We start from the raw sequence: 27,905 nt of genomic DNA, 5'->3' as shown, positions 1-27,905 counted from the left end.
AGTGTTTGGGGCTAACCCTGGGCCTCCCCTTCCTGGAAAAATTTGGCAATAAGTCAGGGAGGCAAGTGTGTGGGCCATGCCCCCCTCCCTGGGCTGTAAACACGGCCGTCGCCTGGGAGACGGGCCCAAACATCCCGGCCCCCCACAGTTATTTATACCAGGGCTCCCTCTCCTTCTGGGGCCTGGTCTAGCTTCTCCGTCCAGCCCGAGCCCCAGCGGCAGCCCCAGCGGCAGACCCGCTCGTCCCCTCCGGTCAGTGGCCTGCCCACGGGACGCCCCCCAGGACTTACTCACCAGAAAGGTGCCCCTGATTTGGGGGGAGCTAATGGAGGCCATGGCCCGGGCAGGAGGGAAGAGAGCCGGGGCAGTCCCCGAGTTGGTCATGCTGGTGGTGGCTGATCCCTGGCAGCCCTGTGGCAGGAGGGCGGGGGGAGCAATGCCGGATAGTTCTGGGAGAGTGTGTATGTGTGTGTGTGTGTGTGTGTGTGTGTGTGTGTGTTGAAGGGCAGCTAAGGGCAGCTCTGGAGGAGTGTTCATGCATTGTGGGGCAGTACAGGGCAGTACGGGGGAGCTCTGTGAAGCTCTGGTGTGTGTGTCTATGTGTGTGTGTGTGTGTGTGTGTGTCTGTGTGTCTGTGTGTGTGTGTCTGTGTGTGTGTGTCTGTGTCCGTGTCTGTCTGTCTGTGTCTGTCTGTGTCTGTGTCTGGGGTTTGTGTGTGTGTCTGGTGTGTGTGTGTGTGTGTGTGTCTGTGTCTGTGTCTGTGTCTGGGGTTTGTGTGTGTGTCTGGTGTGTGTGTGTGTGTGTGTCTGTGTCTGTGTCTGGGGTTTGTGTGTGTGTCTGTGTCTGTGTGTGTGTGTGTCTGTCTGTGTCTGTGTCTGGGGTTTGTGTGTGTGTCTGGTGTGTGTGTGTGTGTGTGTGTGTGTGTGTGTGTGCAGTGTTTCAGAATCCTACCCATCCAATCAGAACAGCCCGACTTACTGCCTCTCTGGAGCCTGGCCCTCCTTGTTTCATGTGTGCGGACAACACCTGTCCTCAGATCTGCAAGTGAAAATCGCTCTCAATTAAAGGGCAGTGACTTTTGTCTGGACCTGCATGAAATCTCTGTGGATGCGCAGTTGATGACCAGTGTTGTAGAACACTCCAGGGCATCTGGAATCCCTGGTCTGCCCACGGCCCTGCCCAAGGTAGCATCATCCTTGTCCCCAGGGCATCTTCTGCAGGGCCCAGCCATCAAGCCCTCATGGGCCATCAAGGACAACTGTTTGCAGCCCAGGTGATGGACCTGGGGGAGCAAGCTGGGCAGCCCTATTGGACCCAGGGCTCGCCTCTGAGGGTGAACTTAGTGTAGGAAGAGAAGAGGGCACAGTATGAGGACACAGTATGAGGACAGAAGGGACAGAGGAGGCAAGCTGGCCCTCCCTTGCTGCCTCACTCTAAAATTCTAAATTCACAGTGGTTAAGTTCCGTCACCAACAATATGAAGTTTTTATTTAAATACTTTTTGGCTTTTGGGCTACACCCAGATGTGCCCAGGGCTTAATCCTGCCTCTATGCTCAGGGATCACACCTGGGGGTGCTCGGGGAACCATATGGGTACTGGGACTGAACCCGGGTTGGCTGTGTGCAAGGCAAGTAGCCACTAGTACTATCTCTCTGGCGCCTTGGCCATGGATTTAATAGCATTAACTTGATTTAAGCTTTACATTTTAAAATGTATTTGGGCACCTCCCAGTGCTCAGAGGGACCACTACGGACCACTCTGGGCAATTCTCAGCCTGGCGGGTGATTCGAAGCTGGGGTCACTGGCCCGCGATGTCAGAGGAGAAATGTAGGCAGTGCTGGGGATTCAGCTTGGGGCTTCCGCACCAGCCTCTGCATGCAAAGTGTGTGTTTCAGCCCTTCTGAGTTATTTCCCTGGCCTGACTGAAACTGGTCAACATTGTGACAGGTAGGACATGGGTCTCCATCCATTGTCTCTTTCCCCTGTGCCCCAGTGTTGGGCAGGGCTTGTCTGAGTCCTTCTTCCGCCTACCCATGTCTGCAACCTCCCCAAGATGCCCAGTTCTTGGGCTCCACAGTGCATTGGGCAAAGTCTGACTCCCTGGTGCTTCAGGCCCTTGGCACCTGGTCTCCCGTTGGTCTCAGACACCAGAGCACTGAATCTGAGGTGTGGGGAGGAGTTGGAACTGGCCTGGTCCTCTGTGCAGGGCTGCGGTGGTGGACAGAGGTAGGAGCACCCTCTGCCTGAGGTGCCCAGAGCAGCCAGGAATCCCAGCAGATAGAGGGGAGCACTTCCCCCCCAAAGCAGGTCAGGGATTCTCGGTGGAAGTGGAAGGGCACAAAGTCCCCAAGGTGGAAATGTTCTGAGTAGACAGTGTGGAGAGTGGCAGGTGCTTCCCAAATTTGTACCCCTCAAGCACTGGGCTGAGGAGCTTGGTTTGTATTGAGAAATTGATGAATTTGTCAATTTTATTTTTGAGGGGGGGTACACTCAGCCATGCTCAGGGCTACCTTTTGCATCAGTGTTCAGGATTCACTTGTGGCAGGGTTTGGGGGTGACCAGATGGGGTGCAGGGAATCAATCCCAGCTTGTCTGTAGGTGAGGCAAGTGGTCTACCCCTTGTACTATATCTCTCTAGACCCTGAACTGATTTGTTATTGTGGTGGAGGTAACGCACTGCACGGCAGAGCCTAGCAAGCTACCCGTGGTGTATTCGATATGCCAAAAAAAAACCAGTAACAAGTCTCGGAGTGGAGAAGTTACTGGTGCCCCCTGGAGCAAATAGATCAGCAAAGGGATGACAGTGATACAGTGATACAGTGGAGGTAACATTGTTACAATAGTGGTAACTGGGCTTTGGTTGCACAAAGTTGTTATCCCCTCACTTCCACTCAAATACCAAGGGCCCTCCTGCACTGTTCTTGTATCCATCCCTTCCTCTCCTCCTCTCCCACTGGAGCATGGGTTTTAGAGTGTCTGCCTTCAGGAGTGAAGAGTCATTGGGATTGTAAATGGAGGAGGGGGTACCTTTGGAATCTTGGTGAGCAGCGAAGAGGTGGTTGAGGAAGGGGGGCCAGGGAGAGACTCAGGCCGGACAGTAGTGAAGAGAAAGATGATTTGATAGTGTTCACTCAGCCCTCCAGGACTCATTCCCTCTGTCCTCTGCCGTGTGTCAGTTGATGGCTCCTTCAGTCCCTGTTCAACTGCACAGGGTCCCCAGCCTGAGAACTGGGGCACCTCTCCTGAAGTGGACCCTGTCACGGGATGGCAAAACGTGGCACACCCAGGTGTTCAGGGACCGGTGCTGCTGGTCAGTTGGTCACTCGACAAACATCCACTGAGACTGGGCAAGGCACGAAGCCCTGCTCTGGGTCCAGGGAAAGGTAATAACTGTGTTCATGGCGCCTATGGACCGCGAGAACTGGATCTCTCCCTGGTGCCCACGCACCTGAGACCTAGAAGTAGGACCAGTGGGTTTCTAGGCACCCATTCCTGGTGCTGGTGTCAGGACGGTGGGGAGGGGTCCCAAAATACTCTTGGTCTCCAGAGAAGACCCTGGTTCTTTCCACTCACTTCGTGACTTGGAACCCTTTATGAGGACCTTTCTGCCTCAGTTTCTTGATGAGTGGGCTTTGGGAGGTCCTGGGATGGAGGGGAGGGGAAGAGCAGCCATCTCCTGCCCACCCCGTGGTGGACAGCGCATCCTCTGCAGAGAATAATGAGGGGGCCGACAGATGGCTCGCTGGGGCCAGCCTCATCCCCTTCTCCTTTCGGCTCTCCCGGGCAGTTGTGAACGGCGGGCGGCGCCCTCTCTGCTTCCCCCACGGGCACAGCCAGTCCCAGCGCAGAGAAATGGCTTGCTGAGGTCATTGCAAACGTCTGGGAGCCTTAAAGACGGAGCAGGAGGGTTTCGCCTGGCACCTACCTGCCCGCCGGGCACTCAGCCCCGACTAGTAACCCAGCCCTCGTGTCACACCCCCGCCCCCGAGGGGCTGGCGCCGGGACGCTGGGTCCGAGCCCTGGCTCCCAACGGCACCGGCCAGGGCAGCCCAGGGAGCGGGTCCGGCCAGGACCCGAGACTGGGGCCCGGGACGCGCCGTTCCCGCGCCCGGCGTTGGTGGATAGAAAGCTGGGGCCGTCGGGTGTCGCGCCCTCCTCTCCGCCCCCGGCCTCGGGGACGCGGCGGCACCTTCACACTTTCCGCTTGGCCCGCTGCTCGCCTTTCAGGCCGCCGCGTTTTCAATTGTTAATTTGGAAACGGAAAATGAAGCCGGCGGGGCTGGGGAGGCCGCTGGGAGGTAATCGGAGCCGTAGCCCCGTCCCGCTCCTCCCGCGCACCGAGCCGGTGTCGGCGGAGCCCGGCCCACAGGGCCAGACGGGGCCGGACAGGGCTGGACCCCGCCCAGCAGCGAGAGGCCCCGCCCACCAGCGCCAGGCCCCGCCCACCAGCGCCAGGCCCCCGCCACCAGTGTCGGACCCGCCCACAGTGCCCGACCGGTCCGCAGGGCCAGACCCCGTCCACCAGCACCAGGCCCCGCCCACCAGCGTCGGACCCCGCCCACAGGGCCAGACCATTCCACAAGCCCGGACCCCGCCCACCAGGGCCTGTGCCCTGGCGGACCGCACCGAGCAAAAGAGGGTCTTCACTTTGACGCGGCTGTAGGAGTCAGAGGGTGGCGGTATTGGGGAGGAACCTTTCAGGGACCCTCCTCCTCAGGAGCCCCACCCTCTTCCAAGGCGCCCCGCGTGGTGTCAACCTCTGTGTCCTGAAGTGAACTCAAGCCAGCCTCCAGACTGCGGGACCAAAGGATCACAGGCCCTGGTAGACAAACTGAGAAACTGAGTTGCAGAGAGGGGCAGTGCACCTGCTCAAGGTCATGCAGCCCAGACTTTTTGAACCTCGCAAAAAAGTTGGTCAGAGTTGAAATTTAGCCCAGGTATTTTGGAGCTGATACTTATAGGATTCTATCTTCCTCCATTACAAAAGAGCCAGGACATAGTATAGGGGTTAGGGCACTTGCATGCACTGGACCTGGGCTAAGTTCCTGGGTACCACGTGACCACCTGGGTCTCTCCTGAGGTGGCCCTGGAGGCCTCTGGGAGCATCGTCAACACCGCAGGGCACACCTGAGCACCTCACCCTCAGGTCTTAGCACTAAACCTCCGACCTCGTTAGCTATAAACCTCTGGATGCAGTTCCCTAACCCCTTGAGTATCACTTGGGAAGCCCCCCAAATAATAATGAATATTAGTGGGGACGTCAGGATCAGAGATGCAGTTTGTTCCCATCTCCTGACCTCTGGCATCCTCTGCTGTGTTCACTGAGTGGTTGGAAACTTGGCTTAGGTCTACCCTGATCCCTCCTTGCTATCTTTATCCAATTATGGGGGAGTTTTGGAGGTAGAAAGAGGTCCCTCTAGACTTTCCATGCAAATGAGTACCATGCAAATGAAATGTAAATGATGCCCCTGGTGACTCCCGATGTCCCATTGGATGGCAGCTTCAGGTGCCATCTGGAGCTCTATTTCTCATTCCGGAAGTGGAAGTCACCAGTCCCCAATGCATGAGTGGAAAGAAGTCTCAGAGACCCCTTCCCAGCCCCTTTCTTCCTAAACTCAGCAGCAGAAAAGCTGCCCCACTCCTCAGGGCAGAGATGGGTGGAGCCCTTGGCCTAGGTGCCCAGCTGTCTCTACAATCTTGTGCCCCTCAGCTGCCCCCGACCCTGACATCTCTCTCAGAGCCACTGAACAGATGCCTGCCCACTCCAATCACTGGGACCACAGGTCAGGCAGCCTCTCTTGCTAAAGGAAAGGATGTCTGTGGGGGTGCTTCGAACTTGCAGCCTAAGTTCATTATCCCTCCCCCTTGGTTGTGAAATAGGCTCAGAGAAGGTGCTCTCCTGGCCTAAGGTCACACAACAGACCTTTCCCAATGTCAGGGTCCACTGGAGTTAGTCTGGGTTGCTGTATTCAATCTGGCTGATCCTGGATTTGGGGTTCCCATGAGAAACCAAGCTCTCAGGGCAGCTGTAAAATATTGCCAGGTGTGGCTGGGAGTTTGCATGCTGCTTTGCTTATTAGTAACAAAAGCATTGAAACATTCCTCCCAGTCCTGTCCCCTAGTTTCCATTGGTGGGAGTTGGGTGGAGGGATCCTCAGGGGCTAAATCTGCAGGACTCGCAGGCTGGACTCAGTCTTAGGCCCGCTTTTTTCAGGAGCACCACCCTCCCTGTAGTTCCCAACCCACCCTGGGAACTCTTTTATTTTGAGGTAAAACATTTTATTTTGAGGGTTTTTTTGTTTTTGTTTTTTCTTTTCGGGTCACACCGGCGATGCACAGGGGTTACTCCTGGGTCATGCACTCAGGATTACTCCTGGCAGTGCTCAGGGGACCAATGGGATGCTGGGAATCGAACCTGGGTCGGCCGCGTGCAAGTCAAACGCCCTACCCATTGTGCTATTGCTCTAGCCCTTATTTGGAGGTTTTTGAAGGGAGGAAGGAGAGAAGGTGGCAGAGAGTGGAGAGTAACACGTTCAAAAGAGACCCCAGGCTTTTCCAAGGGCAGAGAGAGAGCCCCTACACACATCCCAGCATTAGATATGAAAGCATGGAAGTTCACATCTCAAGAGGGGAGATGCAGGCGCCACATGTGCTCAGCCACATGGGCACGAGCAGCACGTGGGCTCAGGCAGCATCTGCGCCCACACTGGGATCTCTTGGCACCTCCCCCTCCAGGACTGCTGAGACCCAGAACTGGGAGGAAGCTCTTTCCCCAGAATCCTCCAGTGCTGCTGGCCCATTTGCCCAGGTTCTGCTGACTCAGAAGGCTCCCTAGAGTCAGCATGACCCCCCTGCCAGTCCTCAAACCCAGAGTCCCACATGGTCACATACTGTGGAAGGGCCAGGGGCAGGGCCCCCAGCCTGATGCCAGGATGCAGAAAGTTTAGAGTTGGGGATGAGGGCCAGGTGCTTAGATCTTCTATAGAAAGGGAGAAGTCCAAAGAACATTACCTTAGAAGCTGGGAAATCTGGGGGCCAGGCCCAGCTATGGCCACTGTCTCAGGAAGCAGGGAGGTCACACCCCTCCTGGGACTCAGTTTCCCATCCATCAATGAGACCCTGAGACCCTGGTTTCGATGGACTCTACGGGACATCTTCCACTGCTGAATGGTCACTATCTGCTCTTCTTCCATTCCGCTTCCCCATGTCCACCTCACCTTTCTGTCTTGCTTGGACAATCCCGTTAGGTTCTTAATTAGACTATGTTGGGCCAACGCTATGGCCTCTCCCTCTACCTGCCCTGGCACCAACAGTCTGTTCTCACATAGCCTAGTCGTCATTTGCAAATGTAAATCAGGACTGGTTCCACCCTACTCAGAAAGGACCCCCACCCCCACCCCAAGTTGGAGTAAAGGCCCCAGTCAACCACAGGTTTCCTGCCTGCTCCTCTCTCATTCTCTTCCTTGCTCCCTTACCCCTGGAGCACTGTTCTAGTTGGTTCAGGAGTACTCCTGCTCATGTCTTTTGCACTTAGTTCTCTGCTGCTCAGCGCCCTGGTCTCCAGACATCTGTTGGCTCCCTGCCCCGGTGCCTCCAGCCCTCTGCTCCCATGCCGCCTTCTCAGCATGGCATTTCCCACCACTCCCTCCAAAAGAACCTCCCCTGATCCGGCCCACAGCAGGGCTCCTTGTTTGCTTTCCACACTTCATTTTTCTCCACCGTCACCGATAGCTGACCCTCTGCTTGCTTTCTTGGCTCCTTCCCTGTGCGCTGCCTGTTCCCTGGAGGCAGGGGTATAGTCTGTCTTGGGGGTTGGCCCAATCTGAGCACTGCATACTTAGGAGACCGGGGCTTCCTTCTCACCCTGCCTGCTGAGGGGTGGGAAGGTGGTGGCGTGGCACGTACAGTGAGAATCCTCCTGTACGTGCATAAGTGGAGGAGAGCGGGCACTCTGGAAACCTTCAGCTACCCAGCCCCCACTGGGCGGTGGGTCCAGGGCATTCTGGGTGAAAAGCAGAAGTCTCCACCAGCTTTAGGTATGGAGAAGGAGCAAGGACTCAGACCGAATCTTTCACACGTGATGAAGGTGAGCACAGCCTTAGACCTTGTGCTTGGGGACGAGGGGGTCCAGGGTGAGCTCCCACTGAGTCCAGCCAGGCTGGAGAGGGGGCAGTCACAGGCTGCTTTGGGGAGTGGCGGGGAGAGGGAGGAGCTGTGCTTGCGGTTGTGGGTAAATAGCTAAGACACCAGCGTGTGCCAGGTTGGGCCTGGACTGGAGGACAGTGAGAGGTGGAGTGGCAAGGGCCTCTCCACAGTCATGCCATGGGGTGGGACCTGAGTCCACAGGGGTGGTCCCAAGATGGTCTGTGGTACCAGGGACTGAATTGGGGTTGGCCACATGCAAGCTAGAGCACCTTAATCCCAGCACTACTTCTCCGCCCGCCCCAGATGCAGCTGTCTTTATTTGCGGGGCAGCGGGTGGGGTGGGGAAGGACTCCACCCAGTGGTGCTCAGGGCTTATTCCCGGGTCTGTGCTCAGGGATCACTCCTGCTGGGACCATGTCAGCCACATGCAAGGCAAGTGCCCAGCCCACTGTACTATCTCTCTGGCCCCTGGAACAACCTTTGAAAGTCTGAAAGCTCTTCGCTCAGATGAAATCTACACTAAGTCCAGGGTGTCCAGGCGAGTCACCGCAGTGTACACGGGCTGCTCTGGTGGAGCAGGGACGGCTTCACTGGCCATCTGGTTTCTGCGCACCCCCACCCCGGCCTGCCCACATTGACTTTCACTCTGCTGCTCTCGCCTGCTTGGCTTCTGTGCTGTGCAGAGCCGCTGCTCTCCCTCTCCATGTGCTTCCGCCCCTTCCGCCCTCACCTGCTGCTCCAGGTCATCTGGCTGGCACGGCCGAGGAAGCAGTCAGAAGGTGGAGGAGGAGTTGGGGCTGGGCCAGATGTGTGCATGTGTATGTGGGGGGGTGGGGGCGGGGTAGGGGTAGGGATGGGGGAACGAGGCTGTGACTCGTGACCCCATGCCCAGTGGAGGCCTTCTTCCTTGTCTTGGTAGGACCAAGACCCTTCACACTGGTTCGGGACAACAGCTCTGTGGCTGTGGAGAAGTTGCTGGGGAGAGGAGACTCTCTCCTTGCGGCAGGGACAGCATGCTAGCTGCAGGGACGCATGACGTCCTGGGGTTTTCCCAGTGCCGGAGGTCGAACCCGGGTCCTCCTGCACGCGAGACCTGCCCTGTGCTCCTTCCGCCCGGAGCCTCGCAGCCTCCTTCCGAGTCTCCCTGCAACTCTGCCAACTTTCCCCTCAGGTCTCGGTTTCCTGCCTGAGAAAAACAGTCCGGGTGCCTCAGTCCAAGCGTTGGGGCAGCCTTGTGGGGGGCAGACACCTGCTCTAGGAGAATCAGGGGCGGGCGGGAGGGAGGCCTGGAGCGGAGGGGACCTCTGAGGGTTGGCCCTCGCACCGTGGGTGGCTGTGCCCCTGGGCTTCCTGGGCACTCACAGGGCCTGGTCCAGAGCAGCCTGGTGGACCTGGGGCTTCGGCAGCCCAGCCCAGCCACCCGGGTTTGATGCGTCTGGCCCTAGGGGTCACCCTCTGGCCAATTTTCAGGCTGATGGGAACTCATCTCTCACCAGCCCTCCCGGGTCTGAGCCGCGTGCAGGCGGCTACTGTGCCCCCAGGGTGTCCTCAAAGCATCCAGTCTCTCCCCCTGCTGGAGGGTCCCAGGCTGAAGGGCCGTAGCCTTCACTGAGTCACTGGCCCGTGGGTGCCGTGGCCACGAGCCCCAGCGTGGGCCTCCAGTCCCGAGAGGCATGCTGGCGGCGCGGCCGGTGTGGGCCCCAGTCACGTGCTTTTGCTCCCTTTGCCATATTTAGAATCGCTGGATCAGGGGAAACTTCTCGTCCCAGCCCCTGAGGATTCTTGGAAAGAGCCTCGCTCTGAGGCCTGGATTGCTGCCCCTCCCCTCTACCCCCCTGCGAGTTGGCTCTCCCAGGAGGAGTCAGGCATTTAGGCCCCCACCCACCACCCCCACCAGAAAGTGCCTCTTAGCTCTAGCTGGAACGCCGACTGCAGGGGCCACTTGGGTTGCTCATGAAGCCCGTTTCTGCAGGAAGGGGTTAAGGTTCATGGCTTCTCCAGGAACCTGGCTGAAGGGGACAGACTGGGCCCAGGGCCTTCCCAAATAGGAAAGACAGAGGTACGGGTGGGGGTGTATGAGAAAGGGGTCAAGCCATCCCCAGGCCAGATGCAGAAATGGGGGAACCAGCTGGTGGCCAGGCAGCTGGGTGGAGGGAGGGAGGGAGGAGGAAGTGAGGTGAATGGGGAGAACTGGGGTCCCTTCTTCCCACCCAGGCTCCTTCCTCCCTTAGGATTATCAAACCTTTCAAACAAAGAGCCGGGGGCCAGAACATAGTACAGCGGGTCAGGCACTTGCCTTGCACACGGCTGACCTGGATTCGATTCTCAAGCCCCCAGGAGTGATTCCTGAGCTCAGAGCCAGGAGGAAGCCCAGAGCATCACCAGGAGTCATCCCTTCTCCAAAACCCAACTCCACCTGCCCCAAGCCCAAAACAAAAAGTTCAACCAAGCCAGATGAAAGTGCACTGCATCTCTTGGTCACCTGCCGTGCTTTTATCCTCGCAGTGGGGGGACCATGGTTCTATGTTCTATGGGCTCCTTTTCTGGGTCAGTTTCCTTTCCCATCTGCCACTCCACTGTTTCAAGTCTCCGCCACCTCTTTCCCCCCCCCCCAAGGCAGGCTCCTCACAGGAGCCCCTGGGGCTCCCTCCAGGCCCCCAGCCTCTTCTCTCAGTTGCCATGGAAGCTGGCAGGGTCCCTCTGCCTACTGCCCTGGGGAGTTCATTCCGTTGATCCCTCCTGCTCTCTCCCACATCTTCAACTTCTCCTACTTTCCTGTTCCTGGCTCCTTCCACTCTGACTCTCATCTTAAAAAAAAAAAAAAATCCCCTGGGCTCCTGCCTTCTGGGCCTCTACTTCTCAAACTTCTTTAAATAGTGCCACCTCCACTCACCCTCTCCTCACCCTGCCTTTCCCTTTCTCACCCGCTCCGGGTCTGCTCTGGTCTTCTCCTGCCTTGGGAGCGGCCCTGGTGACCAACTTGTCACTGAATCCAATCCAAGGGACATTGGGGGGCCTTATCATACAAGAGTTCTTGAAAGCATTCAACCCTTCTCTGCTCTGTTCTCTTTGAAACCCTTCCCTCTCTCCCACCATCCTTCCCTCCCCTCCCGCTGGTCACACCTGCTCCTTCCTGGCCTGGGCTGAGACTGTCTCTCCTTCCTTTGTCTTCCCTGTCTCACTGTGTGCAAAGTGGGACCCGTCATCTCCACCCCTGCATTCTCTCATCTCATTCATTCATGGTCCCTACCCACTGGACCCACACCGCAAACAGAAGCCTCGTTCTCCCTCAGTGGATTGAATTCTGTCTTCCTAGAATTCTCTGCCTCCTGCAACTCACCCTCTTTTGCTGCTTCTTTGTTACCCTCCCTCTCAGCCCCGTGTACCCCGCCACCATCACTGCTCCCCTGAATCACTGTGGCATCTTCTCTTCCTGATCAACCTTCACTCATCTGTGTTCCACACTGCCTCTGCGGGGTCCTGGAACATCGAACAGACCTTGCGCTCTCTCTCTTCAGACTCAACAGCTCAGAGAGAGCTAAAGGGTTCGAGGGCTCACCTTGCATGTCTGAGGACCCAATTCAAGCCCAGGTCTTACGTGCACACCATGGGGGTATGACCCTGGTGGTCTCCAGCACTGCTTTGTGTGCCAAGTATCATAGGGAGTTATCCCCCTGAGTCCCTGAGCATCACTGGGGAGCTCTCCCCCGCAAAAAAGTCTCCATCAGTTTTCCAAGTCTTTTAGGCGAATGCTCAGAGCGCCCAAGGGTGCCACCTGAGGCCCTGGACCTGGCCCTCTCATTACTCCACAAGCCCTTCACTGTAGGACTTCACCCATCCAGAAGGCTGGCCACTCTGCGTGCCTGCTGGCTCCTACATCTCTGTCGTTTGCATATTCTGCTTTCTCTGTCTGGGGCACCCCAACTCCTGTCCTTATCACCGCCTCCAAGAAGGCTTCACTGGTTCCCTCCTTTGACTCTGCTAGGCCATTTGGGTGGTCCCCCACCCCCTGGGCAGTCATCCCGATGGCTCTCATTAAGTTACTGCTATGCCATACTTGTTCATTCCTTGGGAGCTGGCTTGACCACTTCTGACTTTATAGTAAAGCTGCCGATGAACTTTACTCAGGCCGGTATGAATAGTTTTCTCTCCAGTGAACGTGGCTCAGAGAGCTTCGGTGATTACCTCTTTGTTGCAGTGCATCCCGCCGCCCATCATCTGCCCATCTCTCCATCTCTGCAGGAACCTCCCCAGAGACTGGAGCTGAGCTCATGGCTGGCTCTCTCCCTCCCGCCCCCTTGCGGGAGAGTCACAAGGCTGATGGGGCCTCTGCCATCACAGAGTCGTTCCCCACCTTGGCATTGGAGAGAAGGAAGCTGAGGCTCAGAGAGGCAATGGGACTTGGTGGTCCCGGCGGGCTTGGGTTCAGATCCTCACCCGTGACTTTGGCCAACATAGTAGCCTGTTCTTTCTGTTTTTGACATTATAGCTTTATGGAGACATCATCCAGATGCCATAAAAGGCCTGCTTCAGAGCAGACAACTCCGTGGTCTGTAGTTGTGCCAGGGCAGGGCAGCCCGGAGAGTCCCCACTGGTGTGCCCCAGCTGCCGGGTCCCCGCTCGCTGTGCCTGGGAGAAGCAGGAGCAGGATGGCCGCCTTTGGCCTGGTGCCCAGCCGCTGGGAAGCGCTGGCCAGCAGGAGCGGTTCTGGTTATTACCTTGGGCCGCCCAGACAAGCAGGGGTGACGCTGATGTTTGCTCCTGCCCGCTTCTCCGGTCGGGCGTTCCTCGCTGCCCCCTGCTCTGCAGCTGTGTCCCAGGCAGTTTTGAGGAGGGGGTGGCGGTGGGGAGAAGGCCATAATGGAAGTGGTTTAAAAAGGCCTGCGTGGACTGATTATTGAGTCAGCTACCACCACTCCCATTAGTCAAGTCAGTGGTTCTCAGTGTGGTCCCAGGAATAGCCACATGAATATCCCCAGGGAACTTGACAGAAATGCGAATTCCAGGACCCACTGCATATGTATTGAATCAGAGACTCTAGTGGGAGGGCTAGAAATCAGTTTTAATTTTTAACAAGGCCGCCAAGGTGCTTCCATTGCTTCTTTGTTCTTTTTTTTTTTCCTTTTGGTTTTTGGGCCACACACCCAGTGGTGCTCAGGGCTTACTCCTGGCTCTGAATTCACAAATCATTCCTAGTGGGCTTGGGGGATCATAGGAGGTAAAAAGGGATTGAATCCCGGTCAGGTGCATGCAAGGCAAGTGCCCTACCCACTGTACTATCACTCTAGTGATGGTACAAAGGTTATTCTAATGCCTGCTGTGGCATGAAAATCATCTTTCACATGTCTCCCCTCATCTCCTTGTTGTCCTCTGTAGCGAGGTGGATAGTCACAGAATTGAACAGAATCGAGGGGGAGGAAGGTAAATCCCTGTCGGCCCCCAACCTCACCCTGTTCCCATCACACCCACCTGTCCCAGTGCTGCCTCCTGCCCTGAGCAAGGGAATAGGGCCCAGACTGCAGCTGGAGGACAGACGAGACGCCCCGGAAAGCGGCTGCCAGTGTGGCCCTCTGTGAGCAGTAACAGGGCACATGGGCAGTGGGTTCTGGGCACTGGGCACCGTCCTGCCTGTGTGGATGGAGAGGCCAGAGTCATCCTCACAGTTGAGCTGCCCCGGCCTGAAGCTTCAATAGGGGTCTGCTCAGGATTCCCCCCAGGAATGCCCAGAGATTGGGGGGTGGAGAGGCCTGCCTGAACTGGGTCTCCACCCCCATCTCTGGCCAGGGCTGCACAGTGTGGTTCTCACCTGGGCCCCTGTTCCTCTTCTGGATGATGCGGGAGTGGGGTTATCCAGGAGCCAGGGGCATGAGCTGAGTCAGCCCAGGGGTCACCTGCACTGGGGGTCTAGAAGGGAAAACTCCCAGCCCTCTGCCTCTGTGGCCGGGGGTAGGTGAAGCTCATGGGCACTTAAAAGTTGCATCTTGGGCTAGAGCGATAGCACAGTGGGTAGGGCGTTTGCCTGGCATGCGGCCGACCCAGGTTCGATTCCCAGCATCCCATATGGTCCCCTGAGCACCACCAGGAGTTAATTCCTGAGTGCATGAGCCAGGAGTAACCCCTGTGCATCACCGGATGTGACCCCCCCAAAAAAAAGCTGCATCTCCCCGGTGCATCTGAGCACAGTCGAGGCCTCCCTTCTCAGAAAGGATGAGGGTTGGACTGTCCTCAGTGAACCCAAACAGGGGACTTTGGTGACATGGGATTTTAACGTTTGTTAACGTGTGTTTGTCAAGGATGCAGTGAAAAATGGAGCAGAATATGGAGGGGTGTGGGCTGTTCACTTGAAGATGGGGTGGTGGAGTGTAGAATGACATCACATGAGGCTGACACCCAAGGACAGTAGAGACAAGGGCCAGGGGGATTGCCCCATAGCTGGAAGACTGCTTCATGAGCGGAGGGGAGAAGGCAGATGGAATAGAGAAGGGATCACTAAGAAAATGATGGCTGGAGAATCAGTCAGGATGGGAGATGCATGCTGAAAGTGGATAATGGACCAAACATGATGACCTTTCAGTGTCTGTGTTGCAAGCCATAATGCCCAAAAGTAGAGAGAGAGTATGGGGAATATTGTCTGCCATGGAGGCAGGGGGAGGGTGGGAAAGGGGGGTACACTGGGGATATTGGTGATGGGGAAGGTGGTGGGGAATGTGCACTGGTGGAGGATGGGTGTTTGATCATTGTGAGATTGTAACCCAAACATGAAAGGGTGTAACTATCTCATGGTGATTCAATCACTGTCACTATCACTGTCATCCCGTTGCTCATCGATTTGTTTGAGTGGGCACCACTAACGTCTCTCATTGTGAGACTTATTTGTTACTGTTTTTGGCATATCCAATACGCCATGGGTTGCTTGCCAGGCTCTGCCGTGCGGGTGCGATACTCTTGGTAGCTTGCTGGGCTCTCCAAGAGGGGCGGAGGAATCGAACACGGGTCGGCCTCATGAAAGGTGAACAACCTACCACTGTGTTATTGCTCCAGCCCAGTGATTCAATAAAATTAAAAAAAAAAAGAAGAAGAAGATGGTGTGGTGAGAAGTCCTCTTGGTAGAGTGCGGTTTGCACAGCCCCGGATGAGTGAGAGTGAGGCAGGACAGCCACAGCCAAGGGCCTGTATCCTGGCAGTGTCCGGAGGTCCGAGTAGTGGGGGGATGGAGAGCCCGAGAGGTCAGGCTCAGAGTTGGGGCGAGGGCTTCCTGGGGCTGCCCAGGAACTTGGTCTTCCCTCCTGTTGTGGACATCCCTGGGGAGTATCAAGGGGAGCAACGGCTTGGGCTGCTTGAAGGGAGGAGGTTTGGGGGGAGGGTGTGGGGGCGGGTTGCCTCACCAGGCCAGCAGGAGGCAAAGGGGTGGCCAGGGGTTAGAGAAGTCTTAGTCAGGCTGGGGACTTGTGGCCCATCTGGGGCATGATGGGGGAGGGGGTGGGCAGTAGAATTACTGAGGGCTGGGGGTGGGGTGGGGCAGAGGGTCAAGGAACTGCAGCTTTTGCTGAGCCCTTGCGGGAAGGGAGCACTGAGAAGAGAGGCTGAGGGCAGACAGAGCGGGGGCCCACGGAGAGCTTGTGTCTGCCTGCTCTGGACTGGAGAGGCCACAGGATGGGCAAGGACGGGTACTGAGCGGGCGGCTGGATACGTGAGCTGGGCAGGGCGGGTTGAGGGGCACCCACACCCACAAGAGGCGGGTTCAGAGTGGGGTTTCCTCCGTTTGCATTTCCCAGGAAATGGGTATTGCAACTGTGTATACGTTATAATCCAAATTTATTCTTTTTACTTGTTTATGGGCCACGCCTGCCAATGCTCAGGGATCACACCTGGCTCAGTACTCAGGAATTACTCCCAGAGGTGCCAAGGAGACCATCTGGGATGCCAGGAATCGAACCCAGATCAGCTGTGTGCAAAGCAAATAATGCCCTACCCCCGGGTTCCGTCTCTCGACTCTGTAATCTATATTTATTCTTTCGAAAACAGGGACATGCAGATAAGTGGAAAGCAAAATGAAAAACAAGTCGCTCTCAATTCTGCCCAGAGAAGATTTGTATGAAAACATCTGCATTTTAAAAACTGGCAGCGTGTTGCCCTTAAGGCTTTATTATCTGGCCTTTTCACTTCACCTATTGAATAGTGAATGTGGGGGGAGAAAAAGTGATGAGGAAAGTAGCTTCCTGAATCCCTCAGAGGACTGGGAGGCCTCAGGCGACTTCCTGCCTGGGGTCTGAGTTCTGAACCTTGGGCTGCGGGATTTCTGTCCAGGGACAGAGCCCCGCCCTCTAAGTTTGTCTGCAGCACCTCTCAGGGGAGGGGCTAGATGGGAGACCCCAGGGAGGTCCACCTCCTCCATCCTTCTGTCCTAGCAACCAAGGAGCCCTGTCCAAGGAGGTGTGCCTGCCTAGAGCACAACCCAGCCCACTGCGTGTTGTTCCTCCCATTAGCCTCCATTTTACAGATGAGAAGACTGAGCCTGAGGCTGACAAGCCTTGCCAGAGCCTAGCCTCTCACAGGAGCAGGACTCAAAGCAAGGAATCTCTGAGCCTGGGCAGCAGGAAGGCGAGCAAAGCCAAGCAAGAGTGACTTGGGCCATGTACACAGAGACGGGAGCTGGGAGGGGAGTTCTGAGTGGGCACAGTGAGGAGGGGGCTTCCCGGGGCAGCCCAGATAGGGGTGCTTGTGGGAGTTGAGAGGGGGGAGGGGCAGACTCAGGGAGTGCTGTAGGCAGAATGCAGAGTCATCAGGCCCAGGTTGGGGAGGGGACTTGGGCACCTTTAGGGTGTGCTGGGGTCTCCTCCCACCCCCAGGGAAGTATTTCTGGAGAAGCCTGTTCTTTTTTTTTTTAATTTTTTTTCTTATTAGTGAATCACCGTGAGGTAGTTATAGACTTACAAACTTTCATGCATGCATTTCAGTCATACAATAGTCGAGTGCCAATCCCTCCACCAGGACCCATTTTCCACCACCAATGGTCCCAGCATCCCTCCCACCACCCCCACCCCACCCCCTCCACCTCACCCCGCCCCGCCTCTGTGGCAGGGCATTCCCTTTTGCTCTCTCTCTCCTTTTGGGTGTTGTGGTTTGCAGTAGAGGTATTGAGTGGCCACCGTGTTTGGTCGATAGCCTACTTTCAGCCCGCCTCTCCCATCCCGAGGGGGCCCTTCTAGCACCCTTTACTTGGTGGTCCCTTCTCTATCTGAGCTGCCTTTTTCTGCGAGGCCGGCGAGAAGCCTGTTCTTGAGTCTATACCGCCCATGCACGTGACCAGCCTATACACCCTTTTCTAAAGTGGAGCATTTCTGGGGAGTCCAGCCTTGTTCCCTTCTGCAGCCTGGGCCCTGTCCGCACACCCTCACCGGCTCCCTCCGGATGGCTGTCAGCCCCGTGCCTCATGTCCTTGGCCCCTCTTCCCCTCCACCGTGAGGACAGGAACCCTCCCCAGGCTCCCTGACCTGGACATGCTGGGTAACCTGGGGCGGACCCCTTTCCCTCTTGGGCCTCCATTTCCTCTCTGTGCCTCAGGGCTTGGGGTGCGGTGGGCATCAGCTGGGCTCCAAAATCCATACCTGGTTCCAGACACCTGCTGCTGGGTCTCCCAGGGGCTGTCCACTATCCTTGGAAAGTTCCAGGCCTCAAAGGAGGGGCCCCTGATTCCCCAGCCGCCACCACCCCCATTCCTCCTCGCTCACGTCCTTCCTGATTTGCCGCTTTCCTTCCATAATTCTTTCTGGAATTCATTCCAGAAAAGCCAGGGGCCTGGGGGAACTAGTCCTTTTCTGCACAGGGGGTCACACTCCTGCCACCCGGGACTTCAGAGCAAAGGGACACCGGCTGACCTTCCCTGGTCCCTCCTCTGGGGACTTGATTCTGACTCCACTGTCCAGATAATTCTTGCCAAGTGCGGCCTCCCTGACCCACCGCCCGCAGCCCCCTGCCCGAGGCTGGGCAGCCGTGGGCCCGTCCCGCAGCCTCCTTCTCTCCCTCACGCTGCTATTGCAGATTCCTGCTGGTCTTCAGCTGCCTGGTGCTGTCTGTGCTGTCCACGATCCAGGAACACCAGGAACTTGCCAACGAGTGTCTCCTCATCTTGGTGAGCGTGGAGCCAGGTCTGAGGGGGGTGCGGTGCAGGGCGAGGCAGCAGAGCAGCTGCTCGGAGAGTGAATATTGAACCCGCATCAGCGGCAGCAGGTTTGCAGGCGTCAGAAGTGTGTGATGGGCCAGGAAGGGGAAGGAGGCTCGTGGCCTCTCAGGACAAAGCCTGCGAATGCCACCCCTGGTGTATGGGGGGCTTCTCTCTGCCCCCCCAAAAGAGGCACGGGGTCGGGGGTGGAGAGGCACAGCTGACAGACAACGTCCTCTTACACGTCCCAGCTAGGGTTAGAGTGGAAGCAGGCCAGGAGGATGAGGGTGGGTGGGGAGCCTGCCTTCTGGAATCTTCCTCAGTTCCATCCAGGGGTAAGGACCTCCAGGGGAGGTGAGTTGAACTCCAGTACCTCTAACGCAGGGGCTTCGGGCCGGGTGGATTCTGTTGGACGTGGGCCTGGGATGGGGCAGTGTCGAGCAGAATGCGGGCCCTTGCTTGCATAGGAATTCGTGATGATCGTGGTGTTCGGCCTGGAGTACATCATCCGAGTCTGGTCGGCCGGATGCTGCTGCCGCTACCGAGGATGGCAGGGCCGCTTCCGCTTTGCCAGAAAGCCCTTCTGTGTCATCGGTAACCAGGGCTGACAGCCCACCCCTGACCCTCACCGGGGACCGGGCTGCACACAGACCCAGACTCTCCCTCCCCTCCTCCCTCTGTCCCGGGAAGCGCTGTCCTGAGTTCTGACGGCTGTTGCCTGGGGTGGGGATGGGGTGCGGGGTGGGGGTGGGGGCTGGCTGTAACCTCGCTCGCTGGACCCCCGTCCCCCGCAGACTTCATCGTGTTCGTGGCCTCGGTGGCTGTCATTGCCGCGGGCACACAGGGCAACATCTTTGCCACCTCGGCGCTGCGCAGCATGCGCTTCCTGCAGATCCTGCGCATGGTGCGCATGGACCGGCGCGGCGGCACCTGGAAGCTCCTGGGCTCGGTGGTCTACGCGCACAGCAAGGTGTGCAGGCGGCGAGGCCGGGGTGGGGGGCTCCAGGGAGATTGGGGGACCTGAACCCGCCCCACCCCAGGCCCAGTGCGGTGGCTGTGTTTGAATACAGTGGAGAGGGGTGGGGCCGTGGGGGATCCGAGGACGAGGCGGGGCCTAAAGCCGGGAGCTGGGTCTGGGGCGGGGCCTTGTGGGGGGAACTAAGATGGGGGCGGGGCTTAGGGCGGGGCCTTGTGGGCCCAGACCCGGGGGGCGGGGCCTTGTGGGGCCTAAAGTGGAAGGCGGGGCCTTGTGGAGTCCAGAGTCGGGGGCGGGGCCTCGGGCAGGGGGTGGTGGGAGAGGAGGGATTGGGCTGGGTCCGAGGGGCGGGCCCGGGGCCCGAGCCGGGGCCTCTGAGATAGGACCAGCGGGTTACATTAAAAGCTTCTGGGTTCCAAAGTCTTTGCGTAAGTGGGGAACTAGGATGGGGTCTGAGGGTGGGGCTTGGCAGGGTAAACGTGGAGTGAGGTCCAAGTCTGAAATTGAAATTGGGCTTGTGTGGTGCGGCAAGCTCGGGTGAGCCTGCGGGCGAGGCCTGAGTCCAGGAGTCAGGCAGGAGAGTCCGGACACGCCCCGAGCTGGCCCTGAGGCTTGGGGAGTACCCGGCAGGGAGGGGCTTTCCTGCAGAGCGGGGCTGCAAAGGAAAGGTGGGCAGAGGCGGGAACTTTTATCCTCTCAGGAAAGAAGAACCCCCCCAACCCCCCCACCCCCACACCTCCAGCACTTCCCAGGGGGTGCCCCTCCTGCCATTTCTCCCTTGCTGTCCCCTCAGGAACTGATCACCGCCTGGTACATTGGGTTCCTGGTGCTCATCTTCGCCTCCTTCCTGGTCTATCTAGCCGAGAAGGATGCCAACTCGGACTTCTCCTCCTATGCTGACTCGCTGTGGTGGGGGACGGTGCGTGAGGGTCTGCAGGACTGCTCTTCCTCCGTCACTGTCACCCTGTCACTGACCTCTCCACCAGGACTAGGCTTCCCAAGTGACCAGGCAGTATGCGAGCACCGCATCTCCAGGGACCTGGTTGTGCCCCATCCTTTGTCCCTCAAATCAAGGACATGTGACCAGTATCCCTCCCCCCTGACCAGCATGCAGAAGGGGAGGGACCCAGCTGTGACCCTAAGCAGCCCCGTCACAGCCTTGTCCTTGTCACAGCGCCTGGGGATGACCACTGGGTCCCGTTCCTCATGATTCCTTTCCCTGCTGGACCCCTCCTGGGCTCCTCGTGACTAGCCCTGTGGAAAACCCCTTTGTATCCTAGATCACCCTGACGACCATCGGCTATGGGGACAAGACTCCACACACGTGGCTGGGCAGGGTCCTGGCTGCCGGCTTCGCCTTACTGGGCATCTCCTTCTTTGCCTTGCCCGCCGTGAGTCTCCCTGGACTTTGGGGAGAGCTGTCTTGGGGGCAGCTTGTGTCAGTCCTGCCTTGCACTAGTGGGAGGCACCTCAGATGTGCAAGCGGGGGGGTGTCTTTGCCACTTCTTTTTGGTCCCCACTACTGTGCCTTTCACCCAGGGCATCCTTGGCTCCGGCTTTGCCCTGAAGGTCCAGGAGCAGCATCGGCAGAAGCACTTTGAGAAACGGAGGATGCCAGCAGCCAACCTCATTCAGGTACAGAGAACCGACTGACATGTCAGCGCTGGAGCTCAGAAAGATGTGATTTTCTAGAGGGGACTGGGGGGAAGGGATCGGATGCCAAATTAGGGACAGAGCTAGAATGCTGGCTGAGCATTATCAAAACTTTTCTCTGTACTCAGACATTCACTTTTTATGGCTAGCCAAGGCTAGTCTCAGCTCTTCCTAGCTTGAAGAGGCGGGTAGAGCCTGAGGCCTCTACTGGAAACCCAGTCTGGTACCCAGGAGCCATCAGAATGCCTGTTTGCATCCCAAAACCTCATTCGTGGATCCCTTCCACAAGCACTTCCATGAAGGTCCCAGGCACAGAATGAGAGAAATGCCCCAAAGGGAAGAAATGTTTCTTGGAGGAACATCGAACAGGGGACCTGGCCTGAACTGTCCTGGGGGGTAGAGGAGGCTTTGGGATGAATCCTGTGGGTTCACCAGGATGGAGGATGGATAGTAGCTGACAGGGTCAGGAGAGAAAGGGGTGGGCAGGTGGAAGGATGGGCACTTGCAGCATCCTGTGGGGTCAGCAGGCATGTGTGCTGGGTGAACCGGAAGGAGGCTAGCCGGGGTGACCGGAATCGGGAGAGTGCAGTGGAGACGAGTGGGAGTCACAGGGAGCAGTTTTCTCTCCCCCCATCCCGGCACTGAGTGACCCATGGGTGTTAGGTAGGAGGAGCGGGTGGGTGGCATGATCAGGTTTGTGTTTTGGAAAGTGGTGAATCAGTGTTGGGTGAGGCAGGATGCTGGTGACGTGAAGGAGGGAATAATGGGGAGAAATGGGTGGGTTCTGCAGATCTCAGAGGTGGAACCAACCATTGTGCTCTGCCCTCGGGGGGTCTCGGGGTTCACCCTGCAGTGCTTGCACACCCACAAAAGCAGCCCATGATGCTTCTCATAGAGCCCATCCCTTCCATTAAGATGCCTTTCGTTCCTGCTTCGCCAACACAGGGGAGTGGGCGGAGGGGGGCCCGTTTGGGGGGATAGAGCATGAGCACGGGAGGCTTGAGAGCCCCTGGGGCCCCGAGAGGTGAGGAGGAAGAGGCAGCTGGACGTGCAGGTCTGTGCTGAGGGGAGAGGGAAGTCCCGGGCCATGACCGCACAGCATGCTGGGAGAGCAGAGGCAGGGATGCAAGGCTGGGGTTGGACTTCTAGGAGCCTCTGTAGGGAGTGGCTGGGCGGGTAGAGTTGGGCTGGTCTGGGAGGCAGAGGAGAGAGGCAGGAGTGTGTGGTCCTAGGGCGCCCACTTTTTTGCAAGGCATCCTGACGGGACAGGGCCCACACCTGCACCCTGATTTCTGTCACTCTGATTCAGCCTTGGTATCTCTCTAGAGCACGGGCAGAGAGCTCAGGGAATCCTGGCAGGCTCCCCCGCCCCACAATTCTGACTCAGCCCCTCCTTATCATTGCCCCCGTCCCCACCGGTCAGGGTGGACAGCACCCCCTCCCGCCTCTCCCTGCTATCTCCAGCCACCAGCCCAGCGTTTCCTTCTCAGTGTCCCCGGGGGCACAATGATGACCGTCCCCTGGGAGCTGGCCTTCGAGGGGCCCGGTAGGGGCAGGCGACTGGCACCGTCCAGGCCGAGAGACAGCTGGTATTGTGGTGCCCGTAATTAATGAGACCGGGCTGGCAGCTGCCGCCAGGCCCACGCCAGGGGCCTAGGCCAGCAGGAAGTAAAAATATTCCTGTCCTGGGAGGGTGCCTGGTGGTGAGGTCAGCAGCAGGCTGTCCCTTTAGGACAAGAGACACTCAAAGTGGGGGACCCTCCAGGACCTGCCCTGCCCCACGGACTCGGCCTGGCAGCTGCCAGGGTGCCCCAGCCCCTGCTTGCTCCTCTCAGTCCCTCCTGGCTCTTGTCCCTCCCCAGAGGGAGGGGGCAGTCCTTCCTCTGGTCTGACCCTCTCCCCTCCTGCTGCAGAGGAGAGCTGCCCGTCCATGGGTGCCGAGGGCCTGTGGGTCCTAGCATGTCCTCCCCAGAGGAATGCTGTGGGTGGCGATTAGGAGTGATGATAATGCCAGCATGCAGAGCTCTGGCATGAGCTGCATGTACAGAGTGACCAAGATGCAGCTGACAGCCTGGAGGGAGAAGGACGCTAACCAAACACGCAGGGGTGAGGGAGAGGGCAGGGATGCTTCCGGGGGAGCTTGGCCTTCAGTGCCAGTTGTGTGCTGGGCCTTTTCTTGTCTGGGCACCCAGCCCATGTCACCCTCACCACGCTTAGTTGGGTAAGAGACATAGTACCCATTGTACAGAGGGAGAAACTGAGGCTTTGCGGATCTCTTCCCATTGCTCCCACTCGTCAGGGGCAAAGCAGGCACTGGAAACCCTCTCTTGATAACAAACCTGTCCTTTTTTCTAGAAGTAAATAATCCCAAACCATGTTGTTCTGGAGGCAACATTGGTTTACGTTATCTGAGTCTCAGGTGACAGCCTTATAATCTGCCATGCATATGCACTCCATCCTGACCACCACCCAGCACCCTACGAGTGATCCTGTTTACTGGGTCCACTCACGCCGTCCACTCCCACCCTGGGAACCACCTGCCAGTCCCCCACCTGGGCGTCTAGTTTTGTCCTGTGTGTTCTCTTGCTTCGTTTCTGGATCTTCCACATGTGGGTGAAACCATATGGCATTTGTCTTCACCACTTCGTTTCGCAACCCCCCTCCACCGCACGCCAGCCCAGAGAGCCTCATGTCACACACAGCAAGACATCATTGTGAATAGCCGGTGGTGTTCCACAGAGTGTATGCACCTGTGCTTCTTTTTTTGTGGTGGTGGGGGTCACACGCAGCGATGCTCAGCGATACTCCTGGCTCTGTACTCAGAAATTACTCCTGGCGGTGCTCAGGGGACCACATGGGATCCTGGGGATCGAACCCAGGTTGGTCATGTGCAAGGCCACAGCCCTTCTAACTGTCCTATCCGCTCTGGCCCCAGCCAGCGCGTCTTTCCCCTCATGCAGTGAGCAGCTCTCAGCCGGGGTCACTGAACAGAGAGCCCCAGTGAACATGGGGTGCAGAGATCTCCTTGAGTCAGGGTTTTTGTGTTCCCAGAAGCGGATGGGCTGGAGCACCTGAAAACCCTTACCTGCCCCTGGCCCCAGGAGCACCCAGGCCAGCCTCCCGCCCCCGGGGAGTCACTTCTCTCTGGGCCTCCGTGTCTTGGCTGGAATGAAGGGACCTCTGGCTCCTGGGGTCCAGCACCGGGTCCTTTCAGGACGGAGGGCTGGTGGGGGTGCCCAGGGGCCTGGCTGATGACGTGCCCCTGCATCCCCAGGCTGCGTGGCGCCTGTACTCCACAGACACGAGCCGAGCCTACCTGACAGCCACCTGGTACTACTATGACAGCATCCTCCCGTCCTTCAGGTAGGCTGCGGGGCTGGTGGAACTCAGCCCCGGAGGGCGGGGGGAGGGGGCGGGGGATGGGGGCACATGTAATGGGGGTGTCTCCTCTCCCCTCTGGCTGTGCCTCTCAGGGCAGCAGCTCAGCCCCTCATCTCCCCTGGGTCTGAGCGGGGGGCAGTGCTGGGGCAGCCGGACAGTGTCTGTGCCGGAGAGGGTGGGGGGCCCTCCAGCACCCCTGTTGTGTGCTGAGGTGCCTGGTGGAAGTCTGGGAGCCGAAGGCTCAGCCTGCACAGGGCAGCTCCATGCGGGGATGTGGAAGGGCGTCCGGGGTTCCCGAGGTGCCTGGCAGGAGGCCGGCGCGGCCCCCTGGACAGGCGGGCTTCAGGCGGCTGGCGGGCTGCTGTGCTCAGCGCTTCTGTGGCCGCTGTTGTGCCTCATTATTTCTCCGCAAGCAGCTGTTCTGTGACCCCCGCTCACCCGACACCTGGTGGCCCCCGCTGCTTCCTCCCAGCTGGGGATCTCCCGGGGAGGAGCAGGAGAGAAGGAGCTGGGCGAAAGCTCCCCGAACCCCAGCCTCCCCTCCTTCCCAGCCCTCTGTCTGGAGTGGGGGCCCGTGAGAAGCAGGCGCCCTTTCCCGGAGCTTCCGGAAGGACTCCGGGCCAGGCAGGGCAGTGGGCCTGGGGGCTGGTTTAGAAAAGGCACGGTAGGGTGGTCTCAGGTCCAGGGGATAAAGGACAGAGCTGAATCGGGAGGTTCTGGGCCCGCGGGCCTCCCGCTCCCTGGAGGGTGTGCAGAGAGCCTGGCTCTCCCACTGGGCAAGAGACGTGAGAGATAGGACATGGCCCGAGAGTCAGGAGCAAGCTGAGGGTCCAGGCTGGTCTCCAGAAGCTGCAGGGGCGCCAGCCACCCTGGCAGGTCTCTTCCTCCTTGGCCTCGGAACTCGAGTCACATCTGGCATTTGTCAAACCTGGCATGGTGTCAGGGTTGGCCTGTGTGGGTGCCCGAAGCTGTGCCTACCCGACTCCCTCTCCCTTCCCTGCTTCTCTGGTATGTTCGGAGTGTCTGTTGAGCACCCAGAGAGGCAGGGCCTGGCAGGATCTGAGCCCGGGAGCTAGGCACCCACAGTGTGTGTGGGGGGTACTTGGATCCTGACCCTGATGAGGCATCCACTCCTGCAGGGGAGAGGGGTGCTGGTCCCTGACAGTGCCCACTCCTGCAGGGGAGAGGGGCGCTGGGCCCTGACAGTGCCCATTCCTGCAGGGGAGAGGGGTGCTGGTCCCTGACAGTGCCCACTCCTGCAGGGGAGAGGGGCGCTGGGCCCTGACAGTGCCCATTCCTGCAGGGGAGAGGGGTGCTGGTCCCTGATAGTGCCCACTCCTGCAGGGGAGAGGAGTGCCGGGCCCTGACAGTGCCCACTCCTGGAGGGGAGAGGGGTGCCGGGCCCCTGACAGTGCCCACTCCTGCAGGGGAGAGGGGTGCCGGTCCCTGATAGTGCCCACTCCTGCAGGGAGAGGGGTGCCGGGCCCTGACAGTGCCCACTCCTGCAGGAGTGAGCAGTCAGGGGTGCTAGGCCCTGACTGCTCACTCCTGCAGGGGAGGGGGGAAGTGGGCCCCCAGGGAGGGAGTGTTGGACCCCCTGACAGTTTTTATTTCTGCAGGGGAGGGGTTGCAGGCCCACTCCTGCAGGGGAGGAGGTGCTGGGTCCCCAGGCAGTGTCTACTCTTGCAGGGGGGGTGCTGGTCCCCCTGATGGTGCCCACTCCTGCAGGGGAGGGGTTGCCCGGCCCCCCTTGATGGTGCCCACTCCTGCAGGGGAGGGGGGTGCTGGGTCCCCTTGATGGTGCCCACTCCTGCAGGGGAGGGGGGTGCTGGGTCCCCCTGACAGTGCCCACTCCTTCAGGGGAGGGGGGTGCTGGGTCCCCCTGATGGTGCCCACTCCTGCAGGGGAGGGGGGTGCCCACTCCTGCAGGGGAAGGGGGTGCCGGCCCCCCTGACAGTGCCCTCTCCTGCAGAGAGCTGGCGCTCTTGTTTGAGCACGTGCAGCGGGCCCGCAATGGGGGCCTGCGGCCCCTGGAGGTGCGGCGGGCGCCGGTCCCCGACGGAGCGCCCTCCCGTTACCCGCCCGTTGCCACCTGCCACCGGCCGGGCAGCACCTCCTTCTGCCCCGGGGAAAGGTAGGGGCCCGCGGGGCCACCTCCTCCTCTTGCTTCTCCTCCTCTTCATTCTCTGTCTCGTCCTCCCTCAGACCTGTCTGTGCCAGGGCTGGGCACTCGGGCCTTGTCAGGAGCGTGGGCACTTGTCATCTCCAGGCCTGACGGGAACAGATGGACAGCGTCTCCCAGGAGGCTCAGCTGGACTCTTCCCCGGACTCTCGGGGGCTCAGGGGCTGGGCTGGGGATACTGTCCGCACCTTCATTTCCTGTCACCTCCTCCATTCATGCCATTGTCCTCTTTCTTTCTGTTTCCATGTTCCCCTCATTCTTCCTCCCCTGCACCCCCATCCCTCCTGGGAAGCTGGAGAGAGGAGGAGGCCGCTGGCCACAGGTGCTTACGGCTCAGGTAATCGTGGGCACCGTTCTGGGGTGTGAGGGCAGGGAACCCCTCCCCCGGCATGTCCCTCTCCGTGTTCCGAGCTGAGACTTGGCCCTCGGCTCACCTCTGGGAGCCAGGTGCCAGCCGGGAAGAGAGCTCCGTGGCTAAGACCCGCTGCAGGACCTGCGCAAACTCTGCCGGTGACCGAGGCCCTTGCCCGGTGCCACCCTTATTCTCAGCTTGGCTCACCCCAGAGGGTTCTCCTGGGAGGTACCCCACTACCTTTCTGCTTCCCTGAGGGCATTTTGCTACTCGCACGTGTCTTTGCCCTTGACCTATCTGTTCTGGAGCTATTATTATTATTATTATTATTATTATTTTGGTTTTTGATTTTGAGGGCACACCCTGGTGGTTCTCAGAGTTTACTCCTGGCTCTGCACTCAGGGATCACTCCTGGAGGGGCTCTGGGGACCATATGGGATGCCAGGGATTGAACCAGCCGAATGCAATAGTGCCTTGGCATGCACTATTGCTCTGGCCCCGCTGGAGCTTCCCGAGCACTGTGCTCCCGGCCAGGGCCGAGGAACCGGCTTCCACCGTGCTGCTCATGAAGAGTGACACTTACGGGGTGCTTGGTGAGGGTGGGGCTGCTCCCGGAGAGGTGTCCTTGCAGGTGGAGGATTCCGATCCCCCTCTCACTCCCCACCCGATCCCAGCCCTACCCCCTGCCCATCTCTGTCCTGTCACATCATCACACGTCACTCGTAAGTCAGCCTGGAGGGATTCTGGGACATGGGAGGGGAGAAGAGGGGAGTCCCAGGGCGCACAGAGACTCGCCTGCTCTGCCCTGTGCTCTGTGTCCTGAGAAAGTCATCGGGTCCCCTCTGAGCCTCCAGGTCCCCGCGCACAACCTCAGTCAGGTCTCGGTGGCTCTGGGTCCTGAGTTCTGCCGGTGTCTGGGCTGGGAAGGCTGTGGGGGACGGAGTTGGGGCTTTGCTGTGCAGACTGCTGGTGCAGAGTTCCTTTCCATTTCTAGTCCCTCGCTGAGGGCCTTCCGTCCAGGGGCTGGGCAGGAAGCGGGGAGAGGGAGAGCCC

The 27,905-nt window shown here is 58.8% G+C and overlaps 1 protein-coding gene across 3 annotated transcripts in view; it reads left to right on the top strand.

Annotated features, from left to right (window-relative positions):
* The window catches only part of KCNQ4 (potassium voltage-gated channel subfamily Q member 4), a 55,361-nt gene that overhangs the window by 12,172 nt on the left and 15,284 nt on the right, over positions 1–27,905 (top strand). The window contains exons 2-9 of one of the 3 annotated variants that reach the window (XM_055140455.1): positions 18,188–18,278; positions 18,776–18,902; positions 19,103–19,278; positions 20,078–20,203; positions 20,565–20,675; positions 20,824–20,919; positions 24,212–24,300; positions 26,793–26,837. In XM_055140455.1, coding sequence (XP_054996430.1) covers positions 18,188–18,278; positions 18,776–18,902; positions 19,103–19,278; positions 20,078–20,203; positions 20,565–20,675; positions 20,824–20,919; positions 24,212–24,300; positions 26,793–26,837 — 861 coding nt within the window. Of the gene's footprint in view, positions 1–18,187; positions 18,279–18,775; positions 18,903–19,102; positions 19,279–20,077; positions 20,204–20,564; positions 20,676–20,823; positions 20,920–24,211; positions 24,301–26,290; positions 26,453–26,792; positions 26,838–27,905 lie in introns of all 3 variants that reach the window. The other 2 variants (XM_004614209.2, XM_055140454.1) reach the window with 2 other exon arrangements.

The sequence above is a fragment of the Sorex araneus genome, chromosome 5, assembly GCF_027595985.1.
Source record: "Sorex araneus isolate mSorAra2 chromosome 5, mSorAra2.pri, whole genome shotgun sequence".
Classification (NCBI taxonomy): domain Eukaryota; kingdom Metazoa; phylum Chordata; class Mammalia; order Eulipotyphla; family Soricidae; genus Sorex; species Sorex araneus.
The sequence above is the reverse complement of the archived record's forward strand: the minus strand, read 5'-3'. Positions and strand labels throughout refer to the sequence as shown.